General features: G+C 51.7%; 2 protein-coding genes across 2 annotated transcripts; both read left to right on the forward strand.

Moving 5' to 3' along the window:
* The first annotated feature begins 2,731 nt into the window (after positions 1 to 2,731).
* SACK1C (scaffolding CK1 anchoring protein C) lies at positions 2,732 to 16,835 on the forward strand. Its single transcript, XM_019732498.3, has 4 exons — positions 2,732 to 9,652; positions 12,323 to 12,490; positions 12,696 to 12,820; positions 13,339 to 16,835. The coding sequence occupies exons 1-4, from the start codon at positions 9,122 to 9,124 to the stop codon at positions 14,756 to 14,758; spliced, it is 2,244 nt and encodes a 747-aa protein (XP_019588057.3). The 5' UTR covers positions 2,732 to 9,121; the 3' UTR covers positions 14,759 to 16,835.
* A 115-nt stretch (positions 16,836 to 16,950) lies between these two features.
* EIF6 (eukaryotic translation initiation factor 6) lies at positions 16,951 to 23,820 on the forward strand. Its single transcript, XM_019733421.3, has 7 exons — positions 16,951 to 17,052; positions 17,272 to 17,390; positions 17,534 to 17,619; positions 19,599 to 19,774; positions 20,330 to 20,506; positions 20,702 to 20,883; positions 23,556 to 23,820. The coding sequence occupies exons 2-7, from the start codon at positions 17,284 to 17,286 to the stop codon at positions 23,563 to 23,565; spliced, it is 738 nt and encodes a 245-aa protein (XP_019588980.2). The 5' UTR covers positions 16,951 to 17,052; positions 17,272 to 17,283; the 3' UTR covers positions 23,566 to 23,820.
* Positions 23,821 to 23,870: the final 50 nt, after the last annotated feature.

Genomic DNA, 23,870 nt, shown 5'->3' on the forward strand with positions numbered 1-23,870 from the left:
CTTACAATTTAGCTTATTTGAACAATTCAGTATGAAGTACCTCCTTTGGCCTTTATGTAGGAACAAAAACATTCTTTATATAGCTACATGTTTTTCCTATTATAAATTGTTACTCAACAAAATAAGTGAAGGACGTGATTTCTTGCCCTCAGGGAGATTTCTGTCTAGGAATAATTTTGTCATTTATACTCTGTGTACTTCCAGAAAGGATCACAGCAAATTAGAAGACACCGTTATAATAAAACTCCAAAACAAAACAAGGGTTAAAAGATAAGCTGCAAGTATTGGAAGGGGGAAAAGAAGGAAAATAATCATGTTAGAAAATCTAGGCTGCTAATATCCAACTTTCATATGACTTTTTGGGTAATTTGTGAAGTGTTTTTAATGCATTATCTCACAGCAGTCCTATAAATAGGTATTATCCTCATCATTCTTACCCACTTTACATAAGTGAGGGGACTAAGGCTCGGAGAGGCCTGGCAGGTTATCCAGGGTAGGAAGGGGCCAAGAGTGCCCCAGCCCACACCTTCCAAGCTCAGGGCCCTTGCTCTCTCCTCAGCTCACACTGCCTCCCGCAGGTCAGCGAGGAAATCTGCAATCACGTATTAAACCTCGCTCTGAGCTTCCTGGCAGTCAAAGGCAGAAACGGGAAAGCCTTAAGGTTACGTAGTTCCTATTGTGGCATACAAGGAAGTGTACTTATTCATCAGAAGAAACAAATGTTTTCCTTACTCTTCAGAGAAGAATGTACTATAGGGGTTTTAAATGAGAAATGCTGAGCAACATAGTGAATAGTGCCTCTAAAATTTCATTTTGTGTAAAATTTGACAAATCATACATAATTGCTGTTTCTTACATCAAGCTAAGATTGAAGCTCAGGCCACAATTCAGCCGGTATTTTTGGCGTTTCTGTTTTGTAGCAGACACTGGTATTTTCACTTGTTATCTCATTTAATCCTCAGTGACAGTTCTGTGAGGTAAGCGTTATTTATTAAGCTCATGTTACGGCTGAAGGAAACAAGCTCAGGGAGGCCTGAATTTACCCTGCATGCAGACTTAGGTGGTTCTGACACCCACGTCCAATGCTCTTTGTTCTAGAAAAGGAGTACTAGATGGGGAAAGGGTCAATTGTGCTACAATTATAAAGTAAAAGGAAACCTAAAGCAATGTTCCAGCCACATGGGGTTGTGTGGACACATACACATACTGACAGGAAAAAATGAGAACAAGGGGGTTAGAAATCAGAAAAGCCTTGGGCCGGCCCGGTGGCTCAGGCGGTTAGAGCTCCATGCTCCTAACTCCGAAGGCTGCCAGTTCGATTCCCATATGGGCCAGTGGGCTCTCAACCACAAGGTTGCCGGTTCAACTCCTCGAGTCCCGCAAGGGATGATGGGTTCCGTCCCCTGCAACTAAGATTGAACACTCACCTTGAGTTGAGCTGCCTCCCGGGCTCAGTTGGTTGGAGTGCGTCCCCTCAACCACAAGGTTGCCGGTTCAACTCCCACAAGGGATGGTGGGCTGCGCCCCCTGCGGCTGACAATGGCAACTGGACCTGGAGCTGAGCTGTGCCCTCCACAACTAAGACTGTGAAAGGACAACAACTTGACTTGGAAAAAAGTCCTGGAAGTCCACACTGTTCCCCCAATAAAGTCCTGTTCCCCTTCGCCAATAAAAAAAAAAATCTAAAAAAAAAGGATCAATCCGTTAAAGAAATCAGAAAAGCCTTGAAGGGAGTCGGGACACACAGGATGGGCAAGGTTTAGGGAAGAACAGGAAGCAAGAAGCTGCCCAGGGGAAGGCAGGGAACAGGAAGCTCTTCAAACCCAAGTGGAGCAGACGAGTTGGTTGCTAAGGGAAGAAAAGTTTCCAGAGATCCAGGTGGGACCATGGATGGGGGTAGCCTGGGTAACGCTGCATCTGACAGGAAATGGAGCCACCTGCATCCTTGGAAAGGACTGACTGATGGGAGCGAAGATGCACGGCAGTACAGGGTGGATTGGCTGAGTCAGGAAGGCATTCTAGACATCTAGGCTTGAGGGCCTGGGGGGCGATTGTAGGAATTCAAAGGGAAGTTCAAACACCAGAGACAGTTCAGAGAAAAAAGTCTCAGAGCTCTCCTGGGAGCTGGGAGCTGGTGGTGTCTGGCGGAAGACGGGAGCCTGAAAAGAAGAATCTTTATGTTGTTTTTTTTCAAGTGCTAATTACAGTGCCCTATGGGACAGGGCAGGGATTATTGCCCCATCATGCATCAGGGGAACAGATCCACTGAGAAGAAACCACTTAATGGTGAAGGTGACCCCGTAGTAACGCTGAACAGTCTCGTCTCCTGAGCCCGTCCCCATTGCTTTTGGTGCACCGTGGTTGTATCTGCGTGGGAGCCAGTCTGGTGGAAGACTTTAGATTATGGAGAGCCGCAGGGAGGGTGGGGGCATAGGGCAGGAGCCAAGGACCGGCCTTGTCTTGGGTATAGAAGGGACACTTGAAATCACGAAACTGGACGAGCTCCCAGGGGTGAAATGCAGAGGGTAGACCAGGGACTGGGGTGGGCGTGAGGGAAAGCATTCACAGGGAAGAGCATTCAGAGGAAGGATTCATAGGAAGAGGAACTGGCATAGAAGGGAAAATAAGGAGTAGAGGCGGGGGGGTGGGGGGGGTGACGGCGAGGGGGTTTTGGAAGGAGGAGGCTCTTGATACTATACTGTAGAGAGTAGGGGCCAGGGAGTAAGTGGGCTTTAAACTACTTCAGGAATGAGATTTTTGAGAGACATTGCGAAGGGTGAAGGCAGGGTGTGGCATCAGCTGTGGTGTCGGGCAGTGCCTAGCTGAGCAGAAATGAAAAAAAATCAGAGAGGAGTTAGGAGAGCAGGGTAAAAACGAAGGCCTCAGCACAAGAAAAAGCTGGAGATGTGCATGGGGGTGGGGATGAGTCTGATGAAAGATTTCTTAGTGGGAGGAAATGTCCCATAAAGTTAGGTGGTATTATTATTATTATTATTATTATTATTATTTCCTTCTGAAAGCGGAAGCCTGGTCTTGAGAACTTGGGCTTTGGAGGTGAGGAGGGAACCATTTCCTGAGAACAGACCAGGGACAAGGTATTTCTGAGGTGAGGGCTGAAAGGGGAGCGCTCGTGCTAGTCTAGCCACTCAGGAACCTAGAGTGTATCAGCCACTGAGGTGAAGTGGGAATGAAGGGAAGCTGGCAGGTTCACGGGCAGAGAACTGGCCAGTCCCGTAGTGTTTCAGCGCTTCCCTCGTCCCTCCTGTACTTGTTGCCCTGGTTCTACCCATCTCCAGCCTTCTCCCCACTGCATTCCCCCGTGCTGTGCCCACCCCCTCCGCTGGGTGTAGCCTCAGGTGGGGTCAGTCAGACCTCAGGCCCCTGGCTGTGATCCTCTACCCACTTATCCTGCCCCCCCATCACAAGTTTCCTGTGGCCTCCAGGGGACTTCCCTTGAGACATAGTGGTGAGCCTAGGACCCAGACCCTCCCAGGTTAAGGACCCTCTCACTTCTATTGGGGAGAAAAGGTCCTAGAGATCTTGATGGGGAGGTTTCCAGGGAGGGAGTCTTCAAGCGCTGACTTGTGAGGTCAAAAAGGGAAGGAATACAGTGTGAGCACGACCAGGGATTGCAGACCCTTGGCCCAGGGCGTTCGCTTTACAGCTGGGAGGCGGAGGCCCTGAGAGACTCACTCAAGGTTTCAGAACCCATAGGCCTGTGCTGGCTTGCTCCTCTCCTCTTCGTCTCTCTTCCTGTGGACAGAGACGGCTTTCACCTCCTAGTCACCATCTGGGAAAGAGCCTGCCACAGGGCTGTACCCTAGTTGTGGGAGTGGAGGGAGGGCCACAGTTCCTCTAAATTTCCAGAATGGGTCATGAGCTCTAAATCCCAAGCACTTGGTTTATACCTCGGCTTAACCTCTGGCTTATAATTATTTATGAGTCTGCCTTCCCGCACTAAACTGAGTTCCTCCAGGGCAGAGACTAAGTCTTACTCATCTTTGGAGCCGCAGTACTAGCCTAAAGAAGCCATTCAATACGTACAGGGTGGGTTGGATGGACAGAGGGATGGGATGGGATGGGATAGGGAGGGAGAGGTGACTGGATCAATTATGTTGGGGGCTTAAGGGGTCAATAGGTAAGATCTCTCTTCCCCTCCCAAATTCAGAAGGAATTGAGAAATAAGACAAAAGAGAGAAACCCAGAAAGATTTGAGCCCAGCTCCTCCCCTAAGCCACCGATCAGACAAGCCATTGGCCCTCCACTGGGGAGGAAGGAGCAAGTATGGAGGCAGAGAGAAGAGGGAATGGTCATCTTCTACTTCCCCTCCAGGAGAGCGGGGCAGGAATTCCCCCCCTTATGGAAACATGAGGCATGGGGACAAGTCTCCCACCACTGGATGGCATGAAAGGGAAAGGGGTGGAGGGAGGATGTGAGGGAAAGGAGGAGACCCCGTTGTCACCATGTCTGCAGGCTAGTCCCAGACACAACCACCATTCTGAAATGGAATGCCCAAGTTCTCATTCCTTGCGGTCCTGCGTGCTCAGTGCTGGGGACAGGTGTGTCTGCAGAGTGGAGAGAGGGACTCGTCTTCTGTGAGCTGGGATGAGGGTCCACATCTCAGGGCCACATTCCCCTGACACGGCCCTGGAGCCATGTTCACCTTCAGGGCCAGCCTTTGGTCCAGAAGGGGCCAGAGACTGACCAGAAGGCATTCCTGCATCGTTTGTCTTGAGCCCCTGCCCTTTGAGGGCTGGGAAAGCTTCGGAATTCAGCACGTACTGAGCTCCTCCTCCTCTCAATCACTTGACACAGTAGCCCCTGTATTCCTCACAACAACCTGGTAGAGGGGGTGGTGGTGTTGGTCCCATTTTACAGATTCAGCCACTGTGACTCATCCACTACTACCAGAGCCAGTGTGACCTCCTGATGGCCTCTGTGATGCTTGAGGACACTGAGCCACACCCATCTGGATTGTTTCTGAGAGTCTGGTGCTTTGGGTCACTCTCCCCCTCAGGGGGTTGCTTCCTAAGTTATCCTAAAATATGGCTGTAGGAATCTTGCCAACCTCTGCACCATCTTTACTATGAGAGCCAGCACCTTATCAAGGCCCTCTTCAGAGTGTGGCTCCCGATGGCCTTTCTGACAGCCCTTTCCAGGCATCGTCGTGCCCCCGCTTCCCTCACTAGGCATGCCCTTGCCCCTCTCGTCCTCTAGCCTGGAACGCCTGCTCGCCCTTCTGCACAGCTTGAAATTGTTCTCATCTTTTAACACCCAGCTTGAGCCAACCTCTTGGAATCCTTACCACTTGTCCCTGCATCTCTACATCTTAGACACTCTGGCTCCCCTACTCACCTTGGTTGCTTCTCCCCTGATCCAGAGGTGCCACATTAAAGGTATGTGGCAGTGTTGGCAGCAAGGCATCCTGCACCTGGAGGGCTGCAGCCCAGCCTCTGCTCCTGCCACCCCCACAGGACAGTCACCTGCACAGGCGCCACTCGGCTTGTTAGAGACAAGGCTAAATGGCCCCCAGGATGGCAGAATGATGCCAACAGGCGCCTGACACACCTCCTGGACAGGAAAATAGTTTTCTTCTTCTTAATAACAGTTATTAAGGTGCCCAACACACAGCAGCCAGGGTCTGGGCTTAGCTATTTGTATGGCTCCCATCACTCTGGGTCCCTAGCCTTAAGCCCAGCCCCATAGCCAGGATCTATCTATCTACCCTCATGTTGCCCTTTACCCACTCAGCCCATGGTGGGGGGCTGCATCCCTGGGGGATTCGATTTGATTTACATGCTTTCATTATTAGAATGTCGGGGGTCCCTTCAACTCAGTCTTCCCATCCCTGCCCTTCTCAGTTGTGCTCCCTGTACCACAGTCCAGAGTTAGGGTTAAAGACCGCTGTCGCCCAAGCACTCATGCACCCAAACAGATCTGCACCCAGTTAGGCACCCAGGAGTACGTACGAGGTTGGACAATTAAGTTTGCGAACTCAGCCTAGAAAAAGTGCTACATACCTCATTGCTGAATATCATTAGGGTCACCTTCGAAGTTCTCCCCGTGGGAAGCTATGCACCGATGCCAGCGCCTAGTCCACCCTTCAAAGCAATGTTGGAACTCTTTTTCTGGAATGGCCGAGAGCTGTCATCGTATTACCCTTGATGTCCTGAATGTCATCAAAATGTCTTCCTTTCAATATTTCCTTTATGTTTGAGTAAAGAAAGAAGTCATTGGGGGCCAGATCAGATGAGAGGGGAGGGTGTTCCAATACAGTTATTTGTTTACTGGCTAAAAACTCCCTCACAGACAGTGCCGTGTGAGCTGATGCGTTGCCGTCATGCAAGAGCCATGAATTGTTGGTGACAAGTTCAGGTCATCTAACTTTTTCACGCAGCCTTTTCAGCACTTCCAAATAGTAAACTCAGTTAACTATTTGTCCAGTTGGTACAAATTCATAATGAATAATCCCTCTGGTATCAAAGAAAGGTTAGCAATATCGTTGCAACAAGTTCGCGCACTTACTTGTCAGACCTCATACACACAGACGCACACATGGGTAACTATATGGTGACGTGCAGCTAGATACTTAGACAGCCAAGCAGGTGCACAGACGTCACAGTATGTCCGTGTCCATAACATGCACAGGGACAGTTCTGCCTAGGTATGGGTATATATGTTGAGTTGAGCCATAAAAATTTGCCAGTATTCAGTGTTTCTTTTTACCTACAAAAATGGAATCTAATACAAATGTGGGCGTGGAGGGAAATATACAAAAATCCAGAGCCCAATTTGTACACCCACGTTCAAGCAGCATTATTGACAGTAATCCAAGGGTGGAAGCAACTCAGTGTCCATCAGTGGGTGACTGGATACACAATGTGGTAAATACACACACTGGAATATTATTCAGCCTTAAAAAGGAAGGACATGCTGGCAGAGGCTACAACATGGATGAACCTTGAGGACATTACGCTCAATGAACTATGCCAGTCACAAAAGGACACCTACTGTATGATTCCAATTTATGAGCTACCTGAAGCAGTCAAATTCATAGGAAGTAGAGTGGTGGTGACCAGGATCTGGGTGGAGGGGGAATGGGGAGCTGGTGTTTCATGGGTACAAAGTTTCAGTTTTGCAAGATGAAAATTTTTAAAAAGACAGAGCCAAAAATGTATACCATCAGGTAGACAAACACACACTGACAGATAAACAGGAACTCAGCAACACAGAAACAGGGCTGTCTCCTCTCCCAGAAGCACTTTTTCGACCTAGGTTAAGGCCCTGGTTTTCCCCTTAAACAAATCTGGAGATAAGGCCTAATGAAGGCGCCACCTCGGCTACCCCCACAGCTCATTACCCTCCCACAGTCTGGCTCTGCTTACTCAACCCCGTGCCCCTCACAGAGCCTCCCCACCCCCAGGAAAGGGCCTCCTCTGAGTGCCAGGTGCTCCAATTTCTACCCCTACCCCTGAGATGGGATGGAATGTTCCAGCATTTCAGCTCCTGGCCTATGGTTCTGTCTTGCCCCACCTTGTCCCCTCACTTGTAGATTCCTTAAAGATAAAGCCCAGCCCCATTCATCTTTGGCCCCAGGGCCCAGCTTGACACAGAGGGCCCTAACCATCCCCCCACTCCCATAATGTGTTGAGCCCAGTGTGAAGCTCTGTGGACACAGAAGAACATGATCACAGACCAGATAAACCAATTTACAGTCAGTACTAAACAGGGCCTTGAGACAGGGCGTTAGGTCTCCTGCCCTCCTGGCCATCCTCATTGGACCTCGTCCCTCCATAGAAAGATGGTCCCTCAAGCTGACACTGGGCACCGTTGCGACCACCGTCAGCCTGGCCTGCCTTCCCAGCTAACTGTGATCGGCTGACTCCCCTTCTCCAGAGCAAAGCTTCCCACACTCCTGAAGACTCTGGGACTTTGACCCGCATTAGGAGCAGAGATAAGAAACCTGCCGGCCCTGTTTATCTCCTGACTTTGTAGTGTGTCCCCCATCCTCTGAAACAAGCTTTCTCACCAACCATTTACTACTCAGTACCTGAGGAGGGGAAGAAGGCTGCAGTCTGACTCCCACCAGGCCAAAAGCTTCCCTGGAGGTGAAGGTGTGGAAACGCAGCCATCTGGAGCAGCATTTCTCAGGGGTGGGCCTTGGCTCAACGCAGATGCACCAGGGCACTTGTTAGAAAGGCAGGTTCCAGAAACCTGATCAGGTGGGTGGAGCCTAGGGATCTGCATTTTAAGACATCTTGGCTATTCTTGGGGACTGTAGGGTGAGAACCACTGCTCTAGACCCTTGGAGGATGGGCTCAGAGCTGTAGGAGACTGTGAGTGCCACAGCTATGGAGGTGGAAAGTGACAGGGCCATTATGGGAGCAAAGAGGCCCAGATAGGGGACAGATAGGTGATGTCTTGGCAGGTCTATGTGACACTCCCTTCAGCTCTTCAGAGCTTGTGTGCAGGTATGCTGAGGCTTGCAGTATCGATCATGCTATGTTTGGGGTTATGGCCGTTCTCTGAATTAGTGTTTGGGTCAGTGTATGTGTGATCAAAATGTGTGGTTTGCGCATGTCAGCCTGTAGTCTGTCTTTGTGTCTGTCAACTCGCAGTATATCAGTCAGCCTGTCTGCTTGTGTGTTCACGTCTTTACCTCAGTGTCTTGAGTCATTTCCCCACCCTGGTGTCTGCATGTGTGTGTGTGTGTCCCTGAGCAGGCTTGGACCCCTCTGGACCATCATACAACCCCCACGATGGCTCTGGAAGGTCAAGGTTTGGAGGATACCTGCTAGGAGCCTGGTGGGGATTGGGCAGGCAATGCTGGGGTGGGGTGGGGTGGGGGCAGGACAGTGCTAAGAGCCTACCCCTGATGTTTTCCTAGGAGGGCAAGTCCCAACAGCAGGCAGACAGGTGAGGCTGACCTGACAGGTTTCAGAAGCCAGGGGCAATGGGGCGGAGCGTAGCTCTGACTTAGGGTGGCAACGGGTTGGGGGCCTTGCCACACACAGAGCGAACAGGCAGAAGACAGGTTTGCTGGTATTTTCTTCCTGCTGCAGCCAGCCCAGGGTACAGGCATGGAGACTGCTGGGGGGTGACGGCAGCCAGTTAGGCGGGCATGTTTGGAGGCCTAGGGCCTGGAGGCCTGGGAGCCCAGGGCATGGCAGGAGCCCAGGGCATGGCGGGACCCCTGCGGGGCAGGGTGGAGGAGCTGAAGCGGCCGTGGTGGCGGGAGAGCACCCCACTGGTGCTACAGCACAGCGAGGCCGCCCGGCTGGCGACCGACGCCCTCCTTGAGCGGGGTGAGGCTGCTTACCTGCAGGTCATTTCTGAGGAGCGGGAACTGCCCTTCTTGAGCAGCCTGGATGTGGACTACATGACCAGCCATGTGCATGGGACTCCTGAGCTCGGAGAAGCCCAGGGACTGGAGGCCTCAGGGCCAGACCGCCTCAGCCTACTCTCCGAAGTCACCTCAGGGACCTACTTTCCCATGGCCTCCGACGTAGACCCCCCAGACCTGGACTTGGGCTGGCCTGAGGTCCCACAGGCCACAGGCTTCAGCCCTACCCAAGCTGTGGTCCACTTCCAGCGGGACAAGAGCAAGAACATCAAAGACCTTCTGCGTTTCCTCTTTAGCCAGGCACGCATGGTAAGGACTTCATTTCTTCTGACATTGATGTCACAGATATGGAGACAGCCCCAGGGAGGGAAAGGGACAAGCCCGAGGACACACAGTGGCATAGGGGCTGCACTGGGACTAGAACCTCTCCCCTCAGATCACAAGCTCCTCAAGGGTGGGAGGGTGTCTCCTGTACCTTGGTAACCCCTTGGCACTCAAGAACATGATGGGTAAGCACAGAACAGGGGATGGCCCTCAGGGATTCCACAAGCACCCTAAAAATGCATGCCAAGTTGTAGATATTGCAGGGAGGGAGTCTCCCTGCATCTTTCTTGAGAGAGGGTCTACGGTGTTCATCAGATTCTCAAAAAAGATGTATGATCCCTAAACTAAGAACCCAACCTTGGTGAACATCTGAGCCACCCCTTTGACTTCCAGAGAAGGAAACTGAAGCCAGAGAGGGGCTGGGCCTTGCTCAGGAAGGTCCAGTCAGCTGGTGAAGAGCTCAGGGAGAAAGGAAAGGGTCCTGACTCAGGCCCTCGGCCCCAGGCACAGCCCTCCTTCCGGTGCAAGTCCCCATCTGCCCCTCGCCCCTACTGCACTGTATCTCCAGCTGGGCCAGAAGCAGGGGACCTCTCACTCAAGAGGCAGGGGAATACATCAGATGACCCCAGGCAGGATTTGAGGTAGGTTGGCCTCAGTGCCCTTGTCTAAGGGAGCCTGGTGGGTACCTGCTACCCAGATCAGGAGCCAGGATGCTGGCACCCACCGGTCCCTCCAGAGCCTTCCTGGAAGATCCACTTGCACCCCAGGCAGGAGTGGGCCAGGCCTAATTGGCACTGGGAATGAAATTGTTAGTGAGGTGGCTGCTGTCATCACCCCTGCCCCTTTGATCTTCTGTGCCTGTCTTTGTTCTACCCACTCCTGGCCAGGACAGTGCATGGACCAGGGCATCCCCCAGAGCCTTGCCTCCTCACCCCACATCTAGATCCTCCACCTCTGGGCCAGAAGTCAGGCTTCCACGCTGGGTTGTCACTGAGTGACTTTGAGAAGAGCTTCCTTTCCCTGCCAGCCAATGTCCTCCTTTTTTTTTTTTTTTTTTTTAAAGATTTTATTGGGGACGGGGAATAGGACTTTATTGGGGAACAGTGTGCACTTTCAGGACTTTTCTCCAAGTCAAGTTGTTGTCCTTTCAATCTTAGTTGTGGAAGGTTCTGTTCAGCTTCAAGTTGTCCTTTCAGTCTTAGTTGTGGAGGGCGCAGCTCAGCTCCAGGTCCAGTTGCCGTTGCTAGTTGCAGGGGGCACAGGCCACCATTCCTTGCGGGAGTCGAACCGGCAACCTTGTGGTTGAGAGGATGCGCTCCAACCAACTGAGCCATCCGGGAGCTCAGCGGCAGCTCAGCTCAAGGTGCCGTGTTCAATCTTAGTTGCAGGGGGCACTGCCCACCATCCCTTGCGGGAGTCGAGGAATTGAACTGGCAACCTTGTGGTGGAGAGCCCACGCTCCAACCAACAACTGAGCCATCCGGGAGGCAGCTCAGCTCAAGGTGCCGTGTTCAATCTTAGTTGCAGGGGGCAGAGCCCACCATCCCTTGCGGGACTCGAGGAATTGAACTGGCAGCCTTGTGGTTGAGAGCCCACTGGCCCATGTGGGAATTGAACCGGCAGCCTTCAGAGTTAGGAGCACGGAGCTCTAACCGCCTGAGCCACCGGGCCGGCCCCCTGTCCTCCTTTTTAAGGAGGCAGCAGGAAAGGAACATTTATTGAACCTCTGTTGTGTTTTGAGTATTTTCACATTTAGTTCCCCATAATTCTGAGATGTAGCTATCATTATCTCCATTTAGCAGATGAGGAGGTTGAGGCTCCCAGAGGTGCAATAACTTGCCCAGGGCTCTATCACTAGGAAGTAGCAGAGTGAGGTTTGAACCCAGTTCTGTGTGGCTCGAGCTGGAGTGCTTTGCTCTGTACCTCCTCCTGCCTCTAAGCCTAGACTGGGACAGGAGGTTCTCATAGCAGATCTACGCAATGGGAAAGGACAGTTGGGGGTTTTCAGGGCTTCTCTGAGGCAGGCCATTATGAGAGAGGCCACAAGCTCCAGCCCCTCAACTGAGCAGAAAACCTGGTCCCACTTGGCGTGGGTGGAAGTGAGGGAGTCCTTGGGTGTAAGATGTCACACAGATCTCTGTAGCTTCACAGAGAAACTGAGGCATGCCTGGCAATATGCAATCAAGATTCCAGTAACTGGCTTGCAGCTCTGATTCTTGTGAAGAGAGCCTCAGACAGACAGTCCCTGAGCTAGTACTAGGGGGAGAGTGTAAAGATCTAGACTGGGAATGGGGGTCTGGGCTCTGCTTCTGACTCTTCCCCCCTCTGGGCTTCAGTTTTCCCGTACGTAGAGTGGAGCATTAAACTGGTGCAGTTAATCCACAGACAGCTTTGAGAATCTTATGACACATACACACTCTGTCCTCAGAAAAAATGCACACAAAAACTTGCAAACAACTTCTCAGGGTTTCAGTGAAACCTCCCTGTGTCTAAATGAAGAACCCCTTGGCTAGGGCATTGCTAAAAGCCCTTCCCATGCAGGTTTTCTCACAGGCTCTGGCCTGATTTTCAGTCCGATGCTCTTTTCCTGGGATCCAGCCCCTGCCCGGGACTGGGCAGTGTCCTTGGCAGGGCTGAGCTCTCTCCCTCCCCCAGGTGGTGGCTGTGGTGATGGACGTATTCACCGACATGGAGCTTCTCTGTGACCTCATAGAGGCCTCCAGCCGGCGTGGCGTCCCTGTCTACCTGCTTCTGGCTCAGGAGCACCTGCGGCACTTCCTGGAAATGTGCTACAAGATGGACCTCAATGCGGGGCACCTGCCGGTCAGTGAGGGACGGGGGCAGTAACCGGGGAGTGGGGTGGGGGGTCAGGGAGGGTGGAGGAGTCGGTTAGGGGGGCCAGGGAGCATTGGTCAATGGGAGTGCGAACCGGGTTCCCTCGGCTGTTGAAATCCCCGTGGGATTTAGACATGGCTTGAGCCCCATTTTCCCAAGGTTGGCCCCCAACCTTCGTCTCTCCTTGGTGCAGAACGTGCGTGTGCGGAGCACGTGTGGGGACACATACTGCAGCAAGGCAGGGCGCCGCTTCACCGGGCAGGCTCTGGAGAAGTTCGTCATCATCGACTGTGAGCAGGTGGTGGCCGGCAGCTACAGGTGCGCAAGTGGGATGGAGGGGAGAGGGTGCTGGGGCTGGGCCACTGGCTGGCCAGGACGCCTGGGATCTGGCAGCTTTGAACTTTCCTTCGTTTATCCATTTCTTCCAACATGGACTGAGCAGCTGCCCCATGTCAGGCATAGTGCAGGGCTCAGGGGACAGTGTGGGAAGCAAGACAGCCCCAGGCTGGGCCCTTGGAGGCACTCGACTCAACCTATGGAAGGACTTTAATGCCGTTGGCATGGAAAATAACTATTGCACCTCAGAACTGGAAGGGCTTCAGGAAACCTTGCCCCTGGTCCATTTTACAGATGGGGAAGTTGAGGCCCTGAGATGGGAAACCACGTGCCCAAGTCCACTAAGCTGGTTATGACTCTCACAGACTCTGGAGTCAGAGCTCTGTCCCCTCTCGTGGGCCCTCGTAGTGCAGTTGTATTGGTATGCTTTTCTGGTTATGATCGCTATGTAGCCCCAGAGTCCTGACCTTTGCCTCCTGACTCTGACCCTCTGCCCCCAGCTTCACCTGGCTTTGCAGCCAGGCCCACACTAGCATGGTCCTGCAGCTGAGGGGCCGCATCGTGGAAGACTTCGACCGGGAGTTCCGCTGTCTGTATGCCGAATCACGGCCTGTGGAGGGCTTCTGTGTTGGTGAGGATGCCAGGGCACAGTGCCCTCCCCCCGTGGCCCTGGCCTTCAGGCACGGCATCCCGAGCCCCATATCCTCATCACCCTCCAGCACCAGCCTCAACAGCATCAAGTGCTCCCCTCTCATGGGCCGCTCCTCCTACCTCGCTCTACCAGGGGGTGGTGGCTGCAGTGACACGGGTATGGGGTCCTCTTCCCCAGGACCTGCCCGTTGTGAGGCCAGTGGCCAGTCCTCCCTGCAACGCCAGCTGTCAGATCTTAACCATGGCTCCCTACCAGGGCCCTACAGGGCCAACCTGGGCAAGCTGGGGGCATCTCCGTGGTCCCAGTCCTCCCCTGCCCTCAACCACAATGGCACCAGTCTCTTGACCCGGGCAGTGGGGTCACCTCTGCTTGCTCGCCCACGCCCCCTCCTCCCCTTCCCCCGGGGTGTCCCAGCCCTGTCCCGGCTCCCAGAGAATGGGCTCCTGGGAAGCCAGGAGCCTAGCCCCCCACGAGGTCGCTGGGTACCTGGCAACCTGGAGGAGAAGAAGGTGTCTCTGAGTCAAAGCCATGGCCAGCTGGATCTCCTCATCCCCTTCTCCAAAGCCCAAGAAGCAGGAGGCCCTGATGCTGGGGTTACTCCCAACTCAGACTCCCTTTGGCCTGGCGAGCAGGCCCCAGAGGACAGGAGGTTGTCCCCAAAACAGAGATACAACCAGCGGGATCTCCTGCCTCGGGCCCAGGGTGCTGGGGGTGCCCCTGAGTCAGGTTCCCCCCGACCTGGCAATCGGACACCAGAGGAGAAGAGGCTGTCTCCAAACCACAACTATGGCCAATTGGACCTCCTGGTACAGTACCCCAAGGCCAGGGGCTCCAGAGTGCCCCCTGAACCCAACTCCTCAGCCAGGGCTGGCAAGCAGGGTCCAGAGGAGCGACGGCAGACCTTAGGCCACAGCCAGCTGGATCTCATCACCAAGTTTGGCCCATTCCGGGCTGAGGGTCCTGGGCCCAAAGGTCTCCCTGGACCGAACCCGGCTCGCAAACCTGGAGTAGGCTCTGGAGATGAGAAGCGGATGACTTTGGGCCATAGCAAGCTGGACCTCATCACCAAGTATCATCAGTTGCAGGGTGCCAGGCAGGGACCTGAACCTGGCCTCCCCGGCGGCCCTACAGGTGGTCATTGCAATGGTAGTAGCAGTGGCCCATTTGGGGATGAGAAACGGCTGACCCTGGGCCACAGCAAACTGGACCTCATCACTAAGTACAACAAGTCCAAGTTCAAGCTGCTCAGAAGCCGCTTTGAGTCCTAGTCTTGCTACCAGCAGGGACACGTCCCTCCCCCATCCACTGAGACTCTAGATTTGCTCTGGGTGGGAGCTCAGGCAGGGGCTGCATGAGGAGGAGAGGGTGTCTAGAAGCCCAGGTTAGACACTCCCTGGGCTCAAGATTCTAGCTTACACACACACACACACTCACACACACACACACACACACACACACACGGAATCCACTGTGCTGGGCACTTCACACCAGTTACTTCGCATCCTTCATCTCCACAGCATCCTATAAGATAGACCTCTAGTAGGTATATATTTCTAGGATCATAGAAATGTAGGATTATCCTCCCTATTTTATAAATGTGGAAGCTGAGGCCCAGAGAGTTTGATAACTTGCTTGGAATCAGGTCTAAGTAAGTGGCAGAGTAGGAGCCCAAACCTGTGTCTCTGACTCTTAAGATTGTGCTTTTTTGCACAGACATAACATACAATATCCACAGTTCATGTGTTCCCATGCACACAAAATAGATACATCACAGAGATGCCCCAAATGCCTGCACAATATACATACCACACCGACAGGGTTCACAGCCACAAGCTGCACACACACAGACTCAATAAATAGCATTTGGCTAAATGAAGGGCTACACAAGATACATGTATTCAGTCACATTGTAGACCCCTTAGGATCCAGAGACCATAAACACACACACACACACACACACACACACACACACACAATGTACCAACCAGTATTGTTCCTAAGCTGTGCACCCAGCCCTGCTGGGCAAGCCATAGAGTTGACAAATGGATCAGACACAGTCCCTGGATTAAATGCATAAACCACTGGCCAGCAAGACAAGGCTCTGTCTAATTAAAGGCTAACCAGTGACTGAGGGTGGTAAAGAATGAAGGGTAGAGAGCTGTGGTGACGGTGGAGTGGTGAGGAAAGTTTCTTAGAGGACGCAGCCTTTGAGCCAGGCCTTCAAGGGTGGGGAGGATTTAGACAGGTGGAGGAGAGGGTTAGAGGAATTCCTGGTGGAGGGAATCAGGTGAAGAGCGACAGGGAAGAGGACTGAGGGAGTGGGTCTGAGATGAACTGGGGAGAGTAGAGGATGTGCATACCTAGACTCTAACACACACACACACACACACACACACACACACACACACACACTCATTTTGCTGAGTGTTCTTTGAAGCACAGGCTCTGACACGTGGTGGGTCCTTTTCCTGAGCTTACTACCTGCCTGGGACAGTATTGTACATGATACAAATCAATAAAGGCAGATATGTTATGACCCGGCAGCAGCTTGGTAGATCTCCAAGAAGGTGAAGTTATGGAACTATGCACTGGGGGCACGGGCAGGGGCAGGGCACCATCCAGGCCAATTATGGAGGGCTGCCTGGAGGAGTGTGGCCACAGGAGGGCTGAGGGGAGGAAAGGGCTCCAAGCACCCTCTGCCCTTACTGTGACATTCTGAGAGCCCCCGGGGATTTTTCAGATCCTATAAAATGTGGGTCAAGTACATCCCATATGCGAACGCATATCCCTTAACCGCCACCATCTGTCCTGGAACAGAAAGTGGTTGCTGAGTGAGTGATCAAGCACATACAAGGGGCATATAGTGGAAAGCCGTCAGCACCCCTACCCTTGCTCACTCAGGACTCTTCCTGATACCCTGCTTCATCCATCCTCCCTCTCTCTAGTACCCTTTTCAGTCTGGTTTCCTCTCTTTCTCTGGCCGTGCCGCCTCCTGCCTCTGTCGTGGTCTCACTTCTCACCTGGTCTCACCTTCTCCATGGGTGACCTTATCCACTCCAGGCTTCAGCCCCAAATCTCGGCGCTTCATTCTCCCCTGGGATCCAGATCCGGCCTGGATGCCTGTCCCACACCTCACACTCAGCAGATGTCCTTCCCTACACCTGCTCTCCCTCCTCAGGCTTTACTTCAGTAAATACCTCCATCAATTCACCAGGGAGACATCCCCAGTCCCACCTCTCTTTGCCTCACATTCAACCAGCCACAGGTCGCGGTCGATTGTACCTCCCTCCAAAAAGCTCCTGAATGAGTGAAGAATGAATGAATGAATGAATGAATGAATGAATGAATGAATGAGAGCAAGTTGGGCGGCGGGGCCAGGCGGCGTCACGACCGAGCCATTTACAACCATAGAGTTCCCCGAGAGGTTTGGAGCTAGAGTGGCCGCACACGTGGCCGGGTGCCTTGCGCTCTCCCGGAAGTTTCCCAGGCGGGGCGGAAATGGAAACCGATTAAGGGTGGAGAAGGGTTTGTTGTCGCGTGTGGAGGAGATTGCGGTTACCTGGTGAGTCGGTGCGGAGGGAGACAGGAAGGGTCAGCTCGGTCGCCTGGGTCGTGAGGGGTGGGGGCTGGAAGGTTCGGGGCCAGAGAGTCTGGAGGGACTCAGTGGGCAGGGCCGAAGGTTGGCGGGGCCGAGAGGGGTGGGGCCGGAGGAGCCTATACTTGAGGACCAGGAACCCCGCACTCGGGAGGATCCGCCCGCCCTGAGCTCCCGGCCCCACAGGTCCCAGGCCTCATGGCGGTCCGAGCGTCGTTCGAGAACAACTGTGAGATCGGCTGCTTTGCCAAACTCACCAACACCTACTGCCTGGTGGCCATTGGCGGGTCAGAGAACTTCTACAGGTGCGGTGGGAGCCCCGGGGCCTGCCGGCAGTGTGTGGATGGGTGGCGGGGAGGGGTGCTGGAAGTTGGGGGCTCCGGAGGAGTGAGGGCTGAGACCACCCCCTCACCCCCCGCCCCCGCCCTGTGACCATGTTCCTACACAGTGTGTTCGAGGGCGAGCTCTCCGAGACCATCCCCGTGGTGCACGCGTCCATCGCTGGCTGTCGCATCATTGGGCGTATGTGTGTGGGTAAGTCAGGTGGAAGACGCCATGAGGGAGCGACTAGAACTTCTCAGCACCTTTAATTATACCTCTGGAGGGACCCTGCGTGACTCAGGGATTTCCTGGCTTTCATCCATTATCTCTGGAAACTAGGCCTGGATTTAATGCAGTTTAAGTGTCAGATCAGGGACAACCTCTAGTGAAGACTTCTGGATCACAGTAATAACAAATAACATCAAGGGCTTTCACTCTTACATTTATTTCCGTTCCTTCTTCACGAAGACCCTGGGAGGTAGGAATTATTGGCCTCATTTGACTGATGAGAAAACTGAGACTCATAGAACCCAAGTGACTCACCAAGTTCCACACCTGTTGTGAGGCAAGATTGCAATGTCATCTCTTCCCTGTCTGGGCAGGTTGCTGCTTCTTTCTAAGCATCCATTTCTGCCTCTAAAAAGGATAGGCTAAGGTTCTGGTTCATCCTGTTCAGTCAGTTTTTATCCTTTTAAATCTTAAATTCCCTTCACCATGTCTTTGAGTGGCATCCCTTGCCTACCCTCCTGCCTCTCAGGGCTGACTCTGGCCATTGGTCCTTTCTTTTACCTGGATCTGTCTCCCTTCACTGCCACCCCTTATTTCTAGTTCTGCTCATTGGGGTCATATAGGAGTTTCTTTTTATCTTTTTTTATTATAATCTGGATGATGTTAGCCTCTGAGGGTTTTCTTATTCAGGCAAAACATTCTTATCCCTAACCATAGGACTTAAAACAAGTTCTATGATTTAAGGAAGTATTTATCATGACCTTTGTGTGTGTGGGGTTTTTTTTGTTTTTTTTTATGATGGGAGTAACTCAGAGTTCAAAAGTTCACAGAATTGTGTCCATGCAGAGGGAGGCAGAGGTTTGTTTAATCATCGTTGTCACAATATAATTGTGCTATATGGTACATTTTATGTATGAGGTGAATGTTTAAATTAAAAAAATTTATTACAGTAAAAGCATACTGCCATTAATCCCCCTCAAAATATTCCCCCCGTGCTTTGAAAACACTTAATCCCATCGTTCTCACCACTTTCTGAAGCAGCTCTGGAAGTCCTCTTTCATGAGTGTCTTTAGTTGCGCTGTTGTAGCTGCCTCAATGTCCTGAATCGATTCAAAACGTTTACCTTTCATGGTCCTTCTGACTTTGGGGAAGAGCCAGAAGTTGCACGGTGCCAGATCTGGTGAATACGGTGGATGAGGACACACCGTAATGTTTTTATTTGACAGAAATTGCTGTACCAAAAACGATGTGTGACACGGAGTGTTGTCATGATAGAGGAGGAAACCGTTTGCCCATTTCTCAGGCCATTTTCTATGCACATCGTTTCTTAAATGCTCTAATAAGCCCTCACAATATTCAGAGTTCACCATAGTGTTCCTGGGTACCAACTCAGCTCGCACAATTCCATCAAGGTCAAAAAATACAATAAATTGAAGATTCCTGCCTTTCTGTTGGATAGCACGTGGCAGCAGTAGTCATATAGTTTTTAATCACACTGCATATGTGAATATTCAGTGTAGTAGATGATGCCAGATAATTCCCAGAAGTGGTTGAGCAATTTACACTCCTATTGGTTCCACATATTTTTGCCAACCTTGGTTTTGATGTTTTTAAAATTTTAGCCCTTCTGGTAGGTGTGTGGTGTTACCTCAATTTTTAAGTAACAAAATATACAACTAATGCCAAGAGCCCTTGCTGCTAGTTCTGGTCCCCCTGGTTGATGATGGCAAAGTGGTAGGGTGTGTTGGGACAGACTCCTGGGCCATCTCTGGCCTGCCCAGTGGGACTCCCAGTCCCCATGGCTATTGTATGGATCAGTGGATTTGGAGGGCTGGAGTCTGGGCCGCAAACTTTCCTGGGGAAGCTGATGGGGCTGGGTTGTCTCTTCAGCCCCTACGACTCAGCAAGCTTCTTGTGTCTTCATGGTGCTTCCTTGCTCCTCCCCTTAACTTGGGTTTTTCCAGGTAACAGGCATGGCCTCCTGGTGCCCAACAACACCACCGACCAGGAGCTGCAACATATTCGCAACTGCCTCCCGGACTCAGTACAGATCCGGCGGGTGGAGGAGCGGCTCTCAGCCCTGGGCAATGTCACCACCTGCAATGACTATGTGGCCTTGGTCCACCCAGACCTAGACAGGGTAAGGCAGCCTAGCTTGGCCCAGGAGTCACAGGACTAGCCTAGGCAGTGGTTAGCCACCGTTCTTGCCTAAGGCAGGAATTACGGGTGTGGTATCTCTTGTGGTTTCTCTTTATACCTGGGCATTCACATTTCAAGCATTCATTGGAATAGTGCTAGTAGAGGCCTTCCAAGGTGTGGTCACTGTCAGAAAGAAGCTGGGGAGGGTATTGATCCTTCAGAATTAAGGAGATTAACCCATCTGGTCTTACAGCTGGGGCCAGGAAAGATGGTAAGACAGTTGAACTCTTGAGTGTGGGTTAGAGGAAGAGGGTGGCATGGAGACCAGCCCCTGGGTGTTCAGGGCATGAATGGGTATTACGGACTCCAAAGCTGGCCTAGATTCTGCTCCAGGCTGTATCCTCTCCTTTTTTGGGGTGAAGCTTCAATATGAAGCTACATAGCAGAGGAATGAGGGGCTTAGGGCCTCAAGCCCTGAATGGTTCTGGGCATCGAGGGCCCAAGGTTCTTTGACCTGCAAGCTCTGGGCCCTAAGCACAGTACCTTTGACTGATAGGAAACAGAAGAAATCCTGGCTGATGTGCTCAAAGTTGAAGTCTTCAGACAGACAGTTGCTGACCAGGTGCTCGTAGGAAGCTACTGTGTCTTCAGCAATCAGGGAGGGCTGGTACATCCCAAGACTTCAGTTGAAGACCAAGATGAGCTGTCCTCTCTCCTTCAGGTTCCCCTTGTGGTAAGCATTCTTGTTCCCTGACCTCCTGCTAAAGCAGATCCCCTTGCCCAGTGTTTGGGAATCTGGGTCGTTACCCATCACAGTTTGGGGTTGGGGCTGCAGGTCAGGGAGCAGGATTTGGGGAGTGTCCTTATGAGGGGTGGGAGAGACTTTGGTTGTTGATGCCATGATCCACGTTGAGCCATCACCTGGCAGGCGGGCACTGTGAACCGAGGCAGCGATGTGATCGCCGCTGGGATGGTGGTGAACGACTGGTGTGCCTTCTGTGGCCTGGACACAACCAGCACAGAGCTGTCAGTGATAGAGAGTGTCTTCAAGCTGAACGACGCCAAGCCTAGCACCATTGCTACCAGCATGCGGGATTCCCTCATTGACAGGTATCTGGGCCTCTTTTCTGCCTTTGGAGGGTAGGGGAAGGAGATGCCACCTCCAGTGGGAGCTACACTGTACTCATACCAGTAGGTTCTCCTCGCGTGTGAGGGCACACCTGCACACTGCCTGGCTGCCACAGGGGACAGCCAGCAAGCATTGCCTGGGTATCTGTGCATCCCTGTCTTGGAAGACTTGGCTCAGTGTATCTCCGGGCAAAGCTTCCCCCGGTCTTATGTTACCACTTACCACATTGTTTTGTGGTTTGTCTCTGCCTGTGTGTCAGTGTCCCCAGCCAGTAAACTGAGACAGAAAAGAGCTGTTCACTGAGGGAAGTAGGGGAAGCTGCTCTTAGGAACTGAGAAGACCTCGGGTGCCTAAGGGACAGGTGGTGGGGATGGCATGAAAATTAGAATCATTGGGATTTTTTATTTTTTTAAGTGGGTTCTTAGGTCTTAACCCTGGAGATTCTGGGGTGTGAGGCTCTAGACCAGGGGTGTCCCAACTTTTTTCAATGTTTTTTACCAAGGGCCATATGCGGTAAAATACACAAATAGCCGGGCCACTCACTCAAGGTGTGAAGTACATATTGCCTCACCTGGTTTATTTAAGTAAACTAAATATATTTTTGGAATTTGCTGTGGGCCAATTAACAATGGATTGCGGGCAGCAGTTGGCCCACGGGGCCGCAGTTTGGACACCCCTGCTCTAGAATCTCTTCTTTCTTTGGAAGAGCAGCAGGTGCTGGCTATTCAGCCTCCTCCTCTCTAATTCCCCCGATTGAGGATCCTTCTCAAGGCATACCTCATCCAACTAGCACAGGTGTCTTTATGAGGCTAGAAACCGCAAAGTAGAGCCAGTGCCCCGTATGCGACTTCCTGCTTACTGTGGGCAAAATTTCCCTTCCTTCTCCCTTCATTTATTCATTTGCTTGATGTTCATGGAGCCCTACAGACAAGGCTCCATGGAGGGTAGTCGGGCAACTTAGTGCTTCTCCTGCGTCTGAGGGCCTCAAAGTGTATCAGGCAAGAGAAGTTGTAGTGGCCACACGTAACTCTTAGCTAGCTACCTTCAAAGAAGAAATAAAAGATTCCTTAAGTGGCTTGGGAAGCTCTGGTGAGACTTTCTGGGATCCAGAACGGTTTCATGGAGGACGGTTCATTTAGTCTGGGCTTCAGGGAATGAGTAGATAATTGAACATGCATACATAGAGTGGGGAAGCACTTCAGACAGACACAGAGATGGAGAAGTGTGGAGCATGTGAGGGGGAAAGGTATTATTCCCAGAGTGCTGAGTACTCCGAATGCCCCTGTCAATACAGTTGTTTGTTTTTTTCTATTACAGTTCACATTCAGCTGTACGGCATAGAAGTTAGACATTTACTAACTTATGAAGTGATCCCCTGATAAGTAGTACCCACCTGACACCATACAGTTATTACAATATCATTGACTGTATTCCCTGTGCTGTACTTTACATCCCTGTGACTGTTTTGTAACTGCCAATTTGTACTTCTGCATCCCTTCATCTTTTTCACCCAGCCCTTCAATCCTCCTCCCCTATGTCAAGTTTTGACTGTAGGCCTATGGTTTTGACCTTTGGTCATTTTGTTTACCCACATTCCTGGCATCTGGCATACCCTCCAGCCAATAACTTCCTCAGTCTGGAGCGGGGCCCAACCATCTGTTGTTATTTGAATAAACTTCCCTGTGTGATTCTGATGGGGCAGTTTGGAGACCACACTGACAAACTGTGCTGTCAGCATTGGAGAGCAGTTGAAAGGGTCTGAATAGGGAGGTGGTACCAGTGTTTTTGTCATTTGTTCAACAACTTTTTTTGAGCACCTATTATGTGCCAGACACTAGTGATGTGGTGACAAATAAAATATACCCCTCTGCCCTTTTGGAACATAGAACCTCATAAGATAGTAGTTAACACCATTAATCATTTAAAGAACAAAACAACAAACTTCTTAATAAGCTAAGACCAGAAATTTGTGTAACCTGATAATTGGTACCTTCTGAAAAACGATAGCAAATGTTGCATTTAATGGTGAAACTTCAGAAGGTGCCATTAAAGTCATGCAGAATTGCTTATGGTCAGCAGCACTGGTCAGCATTACAGTTTAATAAGATAAATGGGTATTGGAAAGGAAGAGACAGAACTCACTAGCTTCCTTTGATTTTGAACCCATTGATTTTGAGTTGCCAGTGAGACCTTAAAATGAAGGTGTTGGGTAGGCCATCAGAAATACGTACTTCACTTTTATAATCATACACATGATTACCACCTGCAGGAAGAATGTTCTGGCCTGAGCCTTGCCACTGGGGGATCTGTGGTCTGGGCATATCCCTTACCCTGACTGAGCCCCGTTCCCTTTTCTAATGTCTACTGGACTTGAGCTCTGAGGCTCCGGTTTATGACCAATAAGTTGGAATAAACTGAGTTAATGCACCTGCGTGGGGAAGGAGTTACTTTTAGTTTTTAAGCATTGAGAGGTCTAGACTGGATTGTGACTCATGGGAGCAGTGGAACCTGGAAGGGGATCTGAGTGTGGTTCTTCAGGCCTGAGCTGGAACAAAGGGCCTGGGGTAAGGGTGGTGGCAAGTACCTTGAGAACAGAGGGTGGGGGTGTGGTCTGTGAAGCACTTACTGACAATGCTTCTTCCTTTCTCTGCAGCCTTACATGAATCACTTTCCATGATGTTTCACGGGCTGCCTCTGGACTTTGTTTGGCTCCCTCTCCACGCCCCACCCAATCTGTTCTGGATGCTGGTGCAGAGAGGTCACTGGTATCCAGTGGCTGGATGCCCAGCCCTGCTTCACCTTTGTCCATCTCCTGAATCTTGTTACTGCAAACTCTGCCATGTCTGCTGGCCTTATGGCTCCAGGCTGAGAGCTCTGCTGCCCTCTATTACCCAATTAAAGGCATCTGCCTCTGTCCATTCCAAATGTGTTCTTTGGTGGCTTTGGCCTGCACCAAGCTCCCACCATT

The sequence above is a fragment of the Rhinolophus sinicus genome, chromosome 13, assembly GCF_057876585.1.
Source record: "Rhinolophus sinicus isolate RSI-liver-muscle chromosome 13, RSI-T2T, whole genome shotgun sequence".
NCBI lineage: Eukaryota > Metazoa > Chordata > Mammalia > Chiroptera > Rhinolophidae > Rhinolophus > Rhinolophus sinicus.

Coding starts and splice junctions, on each gene's coding strand:
- SACK1C (XM_019732498.3), top strand. CDS start 9,122: ATGTTTGGAGGCCTAGGGCCTGGAGGCCTGGGAGCCCAGGGCATGGCA. Junction 9,653..12,322: donor TCTTTAGCCAGGCACGCATG/GTAAGGACTTCA, acceptor TCCCTCCCCCAG/GTGGTGGCTGTGGTGATGGA. Junction 12,491..12,695: donor TCAATGCGGGGCACCTGCCG/GTCAGTGAGGGA, acceptor TCCTTGGTGCAG/AACGTGCGTGTGCGGAGCAC.
- EIF6 (XM_019733421.3), top strand. CDS start 17,284: ATGGCGGTCCGAGCGTCGTTCGAGAACAACTGTGAGATCGGCTGCTTT. Junction 17,391..17,533: donor GGGTCAGAGAACTTCTACAG/GTGCGGTGGGAG, acceptor GTTCCTACACAG/TGTGTTCGAGGGCGAGCTCT. Junction 19,775..20,329: donor TCCACCCAGACCTAGACAGG/GTAAGGCAGCCT, acceptor TTTGACTGATAG/GAAACAGAAGAAATCCTGGC.